The sequence below is a fragment of the Penicillium digitatum genome, chromosome 2, assembly GCF_016767815.1.
Source record: "Penicillium digitatum chromosome 2, complete sequence".
Taxonomy (NCBI): domain Eukaryota; kingdom Fungi; phylum Ascomycota; class Eurotiomycetes; order Eurotiales; family Aspergillaceae; genus Penicillium; species Penicillium digitatum.
In genome coordinates, this window is record NC_089385.1 from 4,080,897 (window position 1) to 4,094,761 (window position 13,865).

At 47.7% G+C, this 13,865-nt stretch overlaps 2 protein-coding genes across 2 annotated transcripts; one reads left to right on the forward strand and one right to left on the reverse strand.

The window, feature by feature from the left end:
• Positions 1–20: 20 nt before the first annotated feature.
• Pdw03_7457 (HC-toxin synthetase) lies at positions 21–8,066 on the reverse strand (the record flags this gene model as incomplete). The annotated part of the gene is made up of 1 exon (XM_014678385.2): positions 21–8,066. One exon carries the CDS (start codon positions 8,064–8,066, stop codon positions 21–23), a length of 8,046 nt encoding a protein of 2,681 aa, XP_014533871.1.
• A 1,478-nt stretch (positions 8,067–9,544) lies between these two features.
• Pdw03_7458 (Major facilitator superfamily domain, general substrate transporter) lies at positions 9,545–10,948 on the forward strand (the record flags this gene model as incomplete). The annotated part of the gene is made up of 3 exons (XM_014678384.1): positions 9,545–9,635; positions 9,682–10,710; positions 10,767–10,948. 3 exons carry the CDS (start codon positions 9,545–9,547, stop codon positions 10,946–10,948), a joined length of 1,302 nt encoding a protein of 433 aa, XP_014533870.1.
• Between the last annotated feature and the right edge of the window lie 2,917 nt (positions 10,949–13,865).

Genomic DNA, 13,865 nt, shown 5'->3' on the forward strand with positions numbered 1-13,865 from the left:
CCATATACAGATCTAAAAACCTATACTAGGGAAGTCACCTCACGAATCTTTCTTCCTTTCATCTCCGACAATTTCCCTTTCCCCAAAATACCCCCTGGGGTTGCTCCACCAGCGAACCAAGCCGTACGATTGTTGCGGATCAATGGCATACAGACTCCTTTCCCCTTCCTCATCCTTAGGAACTCTAGAACCAGATCTGACGTGCCCGCATTGAGCCGAGCATCTTGCATCCATTCATCCAAATCCACAAGCCGAATAGTTCTCCCTTCAGTCTTCTCCATGACTGACTTCAAAGCATCGATCGGTATGACCGCGCCGCCAGACTCATGTCGGTATTGAACGTCATGAGTACTATTGACGTTGTGATCGATTTGGAGACTCTCATCTAATGAACCAACGATGTTTGACGCTGCCACCTCAGCACCGATCAAGTCGAAATAGCCAATCCAGCCCGGCAGTTTGGGTACCATTCCTATCCGGCGACAAGTGTCGAGCAAGTTGTTGATAATATCGTCCTTGGAGGCATTGGGCCCAACAACATTGGATGGCCGGTGTATGGACACTGGTAAACCATATCGGGCATTCACTCGCTCGAGGAAAATCTCACTGACCCATTTGCTGGCAATGTACCCACCTGCACCGTCAGAAGATGGGTGGGCATGTGCCGCAGAAGTTTCCTCAATAATTGTGTGTTCTTGGTTGGGAGCACAGTTGACTCCCACAGTTGAGATAAAGTGGAACGCCATCGACGCTTTTACTGCCAAGCCGGCGAGGTATCTGGTCGAGCCAACGTTGACATCTCGCATGAGATCATAGCTTCTGACAAACGAGACAAGAGCACCACAATGAATTATGGCTCGGCAATTTGACAAGATGTTGGCTTCGTCGTCTTCTGATAGACCGATGCGCGGCAATGAAAGATCTCCTTGGTAGACTTTCACCTTCTGGTCAAACAGCGTCTTCCAATCAAAATTGTCATGAGCCGACCAATTTGGAACAGCGTGTGGATCTGGTCGGCGGACAGCAACACAATGGATACAGCGAATGTCAGCGCGGCCGACTAATTGGCGAAGAATTTCACCTCCTAGGTGGCCTGTGGAGCCAGTAAGGACAATTTCAACTCCTCTCTTATTGAAAGTGAGCTCATTCTGCCGGCGGAATTCATCCCGAAGACAAAGCTGCAACTCGTCATCCAGACTCTGGGGAATCGCAGCCTCCAGATCCCAGTCGAAACACGGCACAGTAGCCTCAGCCTTCACATGAGCAGAAGCATTGAGTTCGAACGCTAGTAGCTCCAAAGACTTGTTCGCAAACAAGTCTGGAACTGACAACTTGATTCCCTCCAGTTTGGCTAGTCCGGCAAGTTTCATGGCCAGGATTGAGTTTCCACCAACACGGAAGAACCCATCACTGGCATTGATCGTTTCTGGTAAAATACCCAGAACCTTAGCCCACAAGACCTGCAATGCTTTTTCCATTGCGGTAGATGGAGCTCGCACTTCGTCCCGGGATATCATGTAACTCTCCGTTTGTTCCAGAGACAGAGCGGAGGCCGCTTGGCATAGCGTGCGACGATCGGCCTTGCCGGCTGCAGTTTGAGGAATACTTCGCACGGGAATGAAGACCATGGGTACCATGTAGCGGGGAAGGACTTCATGCAGCTTTGCTTCTGCTTCTGCGATCTGTCTTCGAAAGCACGGCGTTGATGGTAGTATGGTTGTGTCTGCACCGTTTTTAGTCTCTTCTTTCGTACCTAAACAACTGACGAAGGATATGAGAGACGGCCGTGGGTTTTTGCTGGTTGCAGAAACATCCACCAGTACGTCAGTTGCTGATGGGAAAACCATACGAAGCTGAGATTCAATTTCTCCCAGCTCGATGCGCTGTCCATGGATTTTCACCTGTTGGTCTTTCCGACCGAGATATTTCAAAGATCCATCCGTGTTGTATTGGACCAAGTCACCTGTGCAGTACATCCGCGAGATCATGGGCCCTAGGAAAGAGGAAAATTGACTTCTCCATGATGGTTGGTCTTGTAAGAAGGTAGTTGATCGAGATGACTCATTTCCACAGTTTAGATACCCACGACCGACAAGAGGCCCTTCAATCACTAACTCACCTGTCAGTCCAATAGGAAGAAGCCTCTGGTGGTCAGATTGGTCCACTACCCATGTTCCCGCAGTTGGGAATGTACGTCCAATTTTGCTAGCATCTGCATTGCTGCATGTACCGACCGCTCGAACGTGTTGCACAGTAGCAGTAACAGCACACTCTGCCGGACCATAGGCGTTGACGAGACGAACTTCACTGGCCCATCTTTTGACATCCTCGTTGGCCATAGCTTCTCCACCCAGTACCATGGTCTTGACGGTTGGAATGTCACTGGGGCTCAGAAGTCGAGCTACAGAAGGAGTCAGGTCTGCATACGTGACCTGGAACTCGTCGGCGATCCGGGCAAAGTCTGTCTTCCGCTGTAATTCTGACGGGACACACACACAGCCGCCGGCGATCAGCGTATCAAGAGTGTTTTCAATGCTGACATCGAAAGCGTACGAGGCAAATTGTAACACGCGAGATCCCCTGTGTAGACCCAGGGTGCTCTGGCGAGCTAGTGCAGTGATAGCATACCCACCGTGTTCGATAACTATCCCTTTTGGCTGACCAGTTGATCCAGAGGTGAAGACGACGTAGAGTGAGTTTTTGTGGGTGGGAGGAAGCAGGCCATGTCCCGAGATTAGATGTTGTGAACTTTGCACCTCGTCCAAAATTTGGTCATCCAAGATGAAGGTACTTGTACCCGGGAGCTGTTCGAAATTTGGAACACAACTCTTCGAGCATACAACAAACTTGGCATTGACCTGCTTGCATATTCCTTGCATTCGATGAGCAGGCTGTGACGACGGATCCAGAAGGACAAATGCAGCCCCGGTCTTCATGACACCCAACATGGCCACGGTTGTCCACAAGGACTTTTCAAAGCATAGTGGAACAATCATTTCCGGTCCAACTGTTGTATTTTGAGCAAGATGAGCTGCGAAGATAGATGCCTGTAGGTTGAGCTGTTCGTATGTCAAATTACCGTCCCACGCAGAGATGGCGAAATCACTAGGATGGGCGTGACATTGGCGCTGAATCAGGTCATACACCGAGCAAGGCTTCCATTTTTCGTCGTCAAGAATAGGTTTTTCCAACAGAGTTGAGTTCCAAGCAGCTAGCTGGCTTTGATCCTCTTTGGTGATCATGCTGATTTCACCGATTCGGCGGGATGGATCATGGGGTATCTCATGGAATACATGTGAGAACAACTGCAGCACTCGCTTAATTGTCTGAACTGGAAGCAGAGCTGAGTCAAAAATAGCCCTCACGGTGATAATATCACCTTGTGGCGCACACTCAATTGTTAAAGCATATGTGTCAGCTTGAGTATTTGCTCGTGGGCTTTCAATCACAGGCGATGCAAATATCAATTTCTTTTCACAGCTGTCTTCTTGCTTGCCTGCTGCCGATTGAATGATGAGCAACGTCTGGAAGCCACATGCCAGTGCTGCATCTTTGCTGACAGAGGATATGTTCTGCAATCCACAATGCTCAAAGGGGATAGCTTCGATCATCTGGCTTTGGAATGAAGATAGAGTTTCCTCAACTGTGTTCGAATCGTTGCGAATAGCCCTGATTGGTATTGTCGCAAAGGTTGGCCCTGTAACCAGGTCGAGTCCCGGTAGGTCACCGTTACGACCTGTGACGGTGACCCCGAAGACAACGTCACTGGATGATGCATATTGGAACATTGTCATAGCCCACGCCATGCGTAACTGGATATTTAACGTATACCCAAGGTGTTGATGTCCTGGTAAGATAGATATCGAACTTTCCATCTTCTCGGTAGGGCGCGGTATGTAATTTTCGTCAGGAACTGTGGGAAATATGGCCGAATTTTGCGTGGCTCCATCAAGCTGCATTGACCAAAATAATTTCCCTGAAAGCAGCGAGCGCTCGATTTGTTCGATAAATGGGGCAAAGGGCCGGCAATGCGCTTGGTTACCCCGGTAAGAAGCCTCGACCTGACCAAAGATCTGCTCGATGGACAAGGAATCGTAAAGGGCATGGTGCAAAGTCACTTCCAGCAGAAGTTTATCGCTGTTTCGCTCGCTGATCAGTGTGAGCCGCAGCAGCGGGTCAAGAAACCCCATTGCTCCTTTTCTCCCAGCATTGAGGGCTATAGCATCGTGCAGGCTTTCCACCTCGCACGTTTTCCACTCCACAGTGGTGCTGAGAACAATCTGCAAAGCTTTATCCCCTGTTCTGGGGTGATAGATGCGGGTTCGCAGAATTGGATTGGCATCAATCACTTGCATCCATGCATCTTTCACACGACCTGGGTCAATGGTCGGCGGCAGCAGATACCTATCCCGTCGGATATAGGTGCCAGGGTTACCAATGCTCAATGAAACCAACCCTTCCTGTAGGGGCGTGCAAGGGTAGATGTCCTCGACTTCTTGTGGGGTTACACCGCAGTGGGAGAGAATCTCCTCAAATACCTCATCCCGAGTCTGTGGGCTTACCATGGAAAACGGCATAAGCTGTGGAAGGCTGAGACATGATGATTCCAAAGACGAGGTCAATAAAGGCGACGAAGTGTTGGATGAGGTGGAAGGTGACGACGAAGAAGCATGATAGGCATCTTCATGTCTTTGTTGAATGAGCAAGGCAAGATCACAGAGTTTTGGTGATTGGAAAATGTCTGCGATATTCAAGGTCATTTTGGCACGACGCACGCGCTGAACGAGCTTCATTGCGACGATTGAATCGCCTCCAAGTCGGAAAAAGTTGTCGTTTGGACTCGGTATGTTTTCGGTTTGAAGCAGATCGTGAATAATTGCCCCAATCATCTCCTCAGCCCACGTAGATGCTTCTCGGCTCTCTGGTTTTGTGCCCATAAAGGTCTCTAGTTCCGGTCGAGTGAAAGTTGCGGCATGCGAACAAAGAAATGCTTTATCAATCTTGCCGGACACTCGCTGTGGCATGAAATACAGTGGAATGAAAAGACTGGGAACCATGTAGCTCGGAAGTAGAGCATGAAGCTCGGCCTGAATTTCGTGGGCCTGACTAGAAAACTGGGCTGGGGCAGAGCTCGGAAAGATCTCCCTGCACAAGTTCTGTTTGTCTTTTGAGGATTGCTCGAGCCATATAAAGGCGGCCAGGGTCGCTTTTCCACCAACTGGCGTAATAATGGCTGCAACTACATCCTTGGCTTCTTTCCACACCTTGCGAAGATGGATCTCAACCTCAGCGAGCTCAAACCGCTGCCCGTGAAGCTTAACTTGTTGGTCCTTTCGTCCGACATATTTAAGCAAGCCATCCTCTCGGTATTGGACCAAGTCGCCGGTCCGGTACCAAGAGAAGCTTTCGTCGTAATGATGTTCGAGAACACTGGAGTGCCAGTTGGGCCGATCAACAAATGCCATTGCTGTTTTCTCGGCATTGTTCAGATAGCCGTTTCCAATTACAGGTCCTTCAAGAATGAGCTCGCCGATTGCTCCAACTGGAGCTAATTTATGATGATCAAAGGGGTCAACAACCCACAGGCTGGCCCCAGTCCCAAGGCCAATAGTACCTGCATCATCATTTGAAGTATCCGGTAGGCAACAGCAGATGGCTGAACATTCTGTTGGGCCATAAACAATCTTCAAATGCAAGTGCGAATTCCAGAATGCAATATCACTGTCCATTATTGGTTCACCGCCAAGCAACATGATCTTAACTGTGGGAATGTCATCCGGGGTCAGCAGTCGGCTGACAGTCGGTGTCAAAAACATGGCGTTGACCTGAAGTTTTGTGATGGCCGATGCCAAGTCATTTTTGCGCATATCCTCTGATGGAACACAGAGGCATCCACCAGCAATGAATGTTGTGAGGGCCTCAAAATTGCTAGCATCGAAGGAGTAGGAAGCAAAATGTAGCATCCGAGAATTTTGGTTCAATCCCATAGGACCTTTATGCGCGCTGGCTACCGAGGCGTACCCGCTGTGCGTTATGACTGCCCCCTTTGGCTTCCCTGTAGAGCCCGATGTAAACGCGATGTACAATGAATCTGCAGGGCTTCCCCTAGCATGCTGAGAGCGAAGATCTTCCGGGCAGGTTCTTACTGAATCATAGGAATATTCCAACCAGTCTGCACCCGCACCAGCCATAACAATATTTGGCACCTCAGTCCCAGAAGCCTTTTCCAGACAGTCATATGACGTGAGAAGCACTTCAGCTCTGGTTTGCGTGACGATTTCTCTCATACGCTCGAGCGGAAGTGCTTCATCGAGGAAAACAAACGCAGCACCGGTCTTCATCACTGCGAGCATAGAAACGAAAGTCCACATAGATCTCTCACAGCATAGAGGTACAATTTTCCCCCGACGAACTTCAAGTTGCAAAAGATGAAGAGCCAGCCGATTTGACAGGTCATCAAATTCCCGATAAGTCAAGCTACCATCCCACGCACAAATTGCGGGAGCTTCAGGGCGCTCGTCTACGTGCTCTGCAATGAGATCATGCACATATCGATTCACTCTGGCAGGGCGATTTTCGTTCCACTGTTGAATATCGCGTACATCTTGGGGACTAAGAGTCTCAATATGCCTTAAATGAATGGACTGCGATTCTTTGGCGCAAATTTGGCGTAGGACATGCTCCAACTGCTGGGCCAATCTCAGAACCTGATTTCTTTTGATCACCACAGAGTCCGAGCTGATCAGGAGACGTAAACCATCGGCATCGATCTGGCACTCGATCATCAGAGCATTGCCGTTGAAAACTCCAAGATCTCTAGCGCTGCGCTCGCTGTCGTAATGAAAAGTGTTATTGTCGCGAGGTTTCACCACTGCGCGACGTTGTACCCCCATTATGGTTTGAAATCGGCTCGCTTGGTCCCCCACTGAGCCCATCTGTCGGATTTTCTGTAGACCCACATGGGCAAAGGGATACATGTCGGTTACCTGGGACTGTAATTTTCGAAGGAAAGTATCTAAACAGACATCCCAGTCAATTTGAACCTGGAGAGGTACCGTGGCAACAGTTGGGGCCATCAGGTGTTGAATACCTGGGACTGGGATCTGTTGTCGCCCAGTTACTGGAACACCGAAGACAACGTCTGATGAATGCGTGTATGATGCTTGAAGAATTGCCCAGGCAGCCCAAACCGCAGTTGAGAGTCGAATTCCATTCTTTTGAAGACAGGGGACGTCAGTCATCCGGTATTCTAGGATTTCATTCGCCTTGGGGTCGTAGTTTTGAGATGGGAGCTTTGGAAAAACCGCTGGATTTGAGCATTGCAGCTTTTGCTCCCAATATTTCAACCCTTCGCTCTCCATGTCGATTTGATGCTTCACGAGGGATTGGAAAGGGGCAGGGATGAGACGTTTTGCCGACGCGGATTTGCAGAAATTCTCTTGGCACTTGACTTCAATCTCGTCGAGGAGCATCACAATAGAAATGCCGTCGATAATGGCATGATGCATGGTCAGTACAAAGAATCGATGATCACTGCGTGTCTGCGTAACCAAGGCAAATCGGACCAATGGACTACCCAATCCGAAAGTCCGGGTGTCGTCCTCCGCGATATATTGATCAACATCCAGATGAGTGGCCGATGAGCACCGGGGGCTATGTGCAATTACTGCTTGCAACATTGTTTGGGCCGAAGTTTGAAAGATTCGAGTCCGCAAGATAGGATGTTGTTCCACAAGCTCATCCCACGTTTGGATGAAACGACCCATCGCGACTTTCTCTGCTAGGCGAAACACCCATCGCCTCACATATTGTCCTGGTCGCTTGACTGTTGTTGCCATCATACCTTCTTGCAGAGGTGTGCAAGGGAATACATCCTCGATCACGTTCTCGGATACATTGCACTGTGCTGCTGCCTGAGTTATGGCTTCGCTCGGGCATAATCCAGATTTGCCGAGCAAGGTGAACGGGGCGATCAAATCACCCGAAGCTGCGTTTGTGACCTTTTGCACCAACGATATTGCCTGGTCTGAGGGAGTATTACTCAGCTGGGCAGTTGGTGGGGTCATGATGGGTGGTATCTTTGACCGTCCCAGGCTGAGAAACCGAGAAGAATGTAGCTGATTGTTGACATTCAAGAACAAGGGGAGTCACTTGTATTCTTATAACCAAAGCTCAAATATCACATGTATCTCATGATGAACGCCACACGGGCCTAACTCGCGCACGAATACACACGCATTAACCAAGCTTCACACAATTTCATCGGAAATTTTTGGTACTGAATGTTTGTTTCGTACTTAGTAGACATAAAAGGGATATAGTGTTACATTGAGGTGCACGAGCTGCTGCAGGCTAACCTGAAAAAGGGTTAATCATATGCAACAGATCTCACTGTCGGCACTGATGATTCGCACTACTCGGATACTCCGTCCAAGATTTTCTGTATGCACGATGAGGAACTCAAGTGAGCTGAATAAACTCCCTTGCCTTCCTATTGGATGATTGAGCTTTATGGGACTCTAAGATTTCGCTAATCGGAAGGCTTGCAGAATCTTGTCAAGGGTGACTGTAATTGCTTTTTTTTTCCTGCAATTCTTTTACATCTTTTCCCAACCACGCTCACATTCTGATTTTCTTAAATACCAGCACCCTGAATGAATTATGACAGGCCACGAAGAGTAAACATTGCCATCAATGAAGCGAATGGAATGAGCACGGGTACAGTTGCAAAGGGTGACTGTCGGTTTTCCAGCCGCAGGTGGCTAGCTGTAGATCGGCCCCAGGTTTCCACTTAGGAGGAAAATCCTGCAGGTAGCAATATATTGTACAGCGTGAGAAAAAAACAAATACGACCAATTTTACCACTAGACCAGAACAAAACCCTCGGTTAATGTTTAGGGTCAAGAGTAGTTGTAGACCATCTCTCATTCTGACACACAGAGCTGGCCTGTGGAGCAAACGGGGAATAGCATCCCTATGCATCATGGGTGATCTCCAGCAATTTGTTATATAGCCTGCATGAATACCCTGGCTCCAGTATGCATCCTTGTCTATCATAAATTTTCATCTCGGCCCCCCTACGCATATCCTGCGAAGTCAGTCAGTTGAAGGTCTTTTCACATGTCATTTGTGATCTATCTCCAACATGATTCCGATCAGCGCATCGCTCCGCTTACATTCGCTAGATGTGTTCCATTGAACATCGTAGACCAGTATATCTCATTGTCTTGGCATAGTGAAGACTCACGTTGCAGTGGTAAGCTGTCGACAGATCACCTCTTAAGTATAGGTAGCTCAAAATGCATTTTTGTTACGTCAATTTAATCATCGGCGTAACGGAGTTGATCGAGCTCGGTGCAAATCTCGGTCACTAGGACATCCTTGTTCAAATTTTGGTGTAAATAAACTAATGCCTTTCATCCAAGCAAGGTCACCCCGTACATGGTGCGTCTGAGCTTTTTGATCTCACACTCTTCTTGCGAACCAATGCCTACAATCATTGGAAATTTCTTCTACGGTTCCTCCACATCCAGTCCAGCAAAAGATGGACGTCCCTAGCTCAAGGCCGGCTGGCTACACATGGCGCTCCTCTAGATGGTTCATCATCAGCACCGTTTCAATTGCATTGTTCATTGGTATCCTTTCGCACTCCATGTTTGTGATTTTCTCTAACTTGTTTAGAATTGTTTCTGTACGGTTTCCAGGTACCTATGTTACCTTACCTATTCGAAGATCGCCTCCATAAAGATCCCTCTCAGACCCAGCGTTTGACCGCTGGAATCCTCACCCTCCATGGCCTCGTCTCTGCCGTTTCCGGTCCTTTAATAGGACATTATGCGGACAAGATGCCTAATCGCAGAACACCATTGCTTCTATCACTTGCGGGGTGTGTCATGGGAACATTATTAGTTGCGTGGTCACCGTCACTGGTTGTACTTCTCCTCGGTCGAGTGCTTCAGGGTATTGCTGGCTCTGCCGTTTGGATTGTCGGCCTAGCCACTGCAGCAGACACCGTGCAGGACAGTGGCATGGGCAAAGTGATGGGCGTGATTATGACTTTTGCTAGCGCTGGCATAATCAGCGGGCCCATGGTCTCCGGCATCCTACTAGAAACTGTAGGGTACTGGTTGACATGGAGTGTGCCCATTGGCATTTTGATTGTTGATATCATCTCACGTTTGTTGATGATAGAGAGTCCCCAGAATTCGAGCCCTGCTTCCTCTGATAACCTGGAAGAAACATCAACCCTTCTTCCCACGAAGACGCAAATTGAACCCCATGATGCGTCTACCACAGTCGGATTCTGGGTCTTCCTGCTTCGTGACAGTCGCGTGCTGACGGCTTTGGCTATTACTATCTTGACCACGGCCATTCTCACCAGTTTTCATGCCACACTTCCTCTGCACACAGGGAAGGCATTTGGATGGACACCAAGAGAGGTTGGAATTATGTTCTTCCTCCTCTCTGTCCCGGCTCTCTTCCTCAGCACCCCGGCTGGATGGCTACGTGACCGCATCGGGGTCCGATTACCTATCACCATCAGTCTTGCTCTCCATGCAGTCTTTCATGTCCTTGTTGGAGTGGCTGGGGATGGCCATTTCCCCTGGGCAACTTTGCAGCATCGGGGTCCCGCGCTGTACACATCTTCGATCATTTGCCTTGGTATTCTGCGACCTTTTGTGACTGGCGTTGGTCCTGTGGAACTGACTGGTAAGTCCCGATCAATTTTCTGATTGGCAGTAAGACCTTGATTGACACACCGTCAGCTTCTGTTCGAGCGTATGAGAAGGCGACTCCAGGCATCTTTGGACCTCGCGGAGGCCTCTCTCGCGTTTATGCTATGACTGACGTAGCTGCGACCAGCGGGATGACGATCGGTCCAGCCATCGCTGGATTCCTCCGGGAGAAGGTTGGCTACACTTCCATGAATTGGGTTTTCGGTAAGTGATCCGTTCCATTCCTGGGCCCGCTGTGGGTTAACATGGGCTAAAAATTGGCAGGGGTTGTTTACATTATTTTGGCCATTTTTGCTGCGTGTTTTTTGCGATCGTGATGAACTAAAGATGCCCTCGTGCACCATTTTCACCAACCCTGGCCAATTTCGTTCGGTTCAGGCCACTTTTCGCACCAAATATGGTCACTTCAAGTTCATTGCTATATATTTTAGTCTAGTAGCCGCACACCCGATGTTCTAGTCCTACAGTAACAGACTGACAGCGATCTATTGAATCCAAATTACGTCGGGACATCTCGATGACATCTTTAGATCTGCTCTAAGATGGGGAAGAAATAGATGCTTCGACATATGTAAAGCACTAGATTGAATCGACTATGAGCAAGTAGGTTTTTTGCCAAGATATTGAATAAGCAGTCCGCAAAAAGATTGTAGTATTCCTAGGATTCCTTTTTACAGTAGAGGGCGTCTCAATAGAGCTAAAACTTATCAAGACTCAACACTATGATCGATCGACTTTTGCCATTCGCCCTTGGTGTGTGAGTTGCACAGGACTGAAGGCCGCTACCGCCCCCTACTTTTGAGCAACCATGTAGACAGTGCTATCTGGATGGCCCTTAGGTTTCTTTGCAAAATTGACGTTTCGATGTTTTGAGACATGCGCCGATGTTGGCTGGATACGAAGGAGCAGAGCGGCCAAAGGTCAAACGCCTGATTTTTCAATGTTTTTGCCTGAATCTGTCTGAATCTTGCCCTATTTTTAGATTGATAAAATCAAAATACCTGAATTACGGTGATGAGGGGCTTGATTAGCAAAGTATCTTTAGACGGTTAAAAGATTGAAGCTAATCCCACAATACGGGTGTGCCTATTTCTAGGCGTTAAAAGCTATTGCGACCGACTAAATCTCTCAATTGAAAAAAGTGAAGTAACGTAATTCCCAAGCGAGCTGGATACCCAAGCGAGCTGGCCACCCCAACCAGCCTATTAATTTCAAACGCATTTATTTCAACCAAAACTCAATCAAATTCAATCAGCTAAATTCTAGGTCTATCTGGACATGCATCTCTTCTATGGCCCTGATTTCCACATGCACCGCATTTCGGTAATGCCCTTGTTCTTGGTAATAAAGGTGCTTCCCTGTGCGCGCGGACCTGGGGGCGGGGAGGTTCAATCACTTCCTCTGGTTGCACAATTAAAGCAGTAGCTTCCTGAACTGATAAGCCCTCTGTAGCAGGTATCTGCTTTCGAGATCGAGTTTTTTTCTGCTTCGTTTTCTCGTTTTCCGATCGTAGATCGTGAACTTCTTTCTCAAGAATCGCTGCTGATTGCATCGTCATTTGGCAAGCTTTCAAAACCTGGTTTATCGCTGAATTGAGTGGACTTGGCGGGCTTCGGGATCTTTGACGAAGTAAAGCTTTGATTGAGGATGCTTGTTTCAATAATTGAATGTGATTTGGTGGTGTTTTTGGCTCCCATTCACTACCTCGACTAGATGGGGGAGTCGGAGTTCGAAGTTGAATATTGAGCTTAGATAACACTCGATCTGGATAAAGAGGAACTAAACCAGCAACTGTAAAGCTGTTTTGAATAGTTTCTGATTTGAAAGCTTCAAGTCGTGCAACTGGATATGCTTCAAGAAAATCAAGTTTGTCGATATGGTTGACGCCAAGACGCATTTTCTTTTCAACAAGTTGACCGTAAGAGCGTTTTAATACCGCAAAACAACCAATATCAAGTGGCTGTAAAAGATGAGATGAATGTGCAGGCATACAGATTGAGATGATGTTGTTTTTTTCGCAAAGTTCATCGAATTTCGGGGTCAAATGACTTCCATGTCCGTCAAGTATCAAAAGTCGATATTGACCTTTTGTCCGTGAATAAGTCGATGGAATGAATAGTTTTTCAAGCCATCGAAGGCCAATTTCATCAGAGGTCCATCCATTAGGACTGACTTCAAAGCGCCAATCATTTGCAAGATTGTCGAACCAAGATTCAATGAATTCTTTGCCTTTGAAAATAATGCATGGAGGTAGTGCCCAACCTGAAGCATTTGTACATTCAATTGCAGTCACCCATTCGCGATTTCCAGGTTGTAAAAGTGATCGCCGACCGTAGTATTCAGATCTCGTAATGACTTTAGCAGTTGCGGTTAATCCCATTGCAAAACCAGTCTCATCGAAGTTATAAATGTCATCGTTGTCAATGCCGTATTGAAGAATCGTTTTTTGAACAAGTGTAAACCACTCACCAATGATTTTTGGATCGTCACATTTAGCACGTTCGTAATTGTAACGTCTGGAGAATCTCGAGGATAGATTTGGATGTCGTTTAATGTAATTAGTGACCCAATTTTTGCCGACTGTAGATGATGGGTTGATTCCGCGATGCGAAAGTAGAACATTCGCCATTTCTTGCACCGTTGAAGGTCGTGGATCTGAACCACGAGCGTCCATAGAGAATACCCATTTCTGAAGAGATTCCTCTTCAGTATCGGTCAATTTATGGGAGTTGGCGCGAGAAATCGCGCGGTGTTGTATACCATTCAGGCGGGTAGAAAGGGTGGATCTTGGGACGTTAAAACGGCGTGCCACTTCACGAATTGAAGAGATTTCTTGATTCTTAAAAACCTGGATAGCTAGTAAGATCCTACCCTCCTGCTCTATTGAATTTCGAGAGGATTGAGTACGAATTGGTGGCATGGTGGGTGGTTGAACTAACTAAGATCTAATTCATGGACGTGTTTTGGTTGGGGTGGCCAGCTCGCTTGGGAATTACGTTAATGGAAACCATGTGATCTTTACATAATCTCAACTTGGATGATGTAGTATCACGTGATTCGGCCAGATGTGCTCAGTTTAACTTGGCAAAAAGCGGCGGGGAGGACTAAAAAGCTATGTCAAGGATGTGA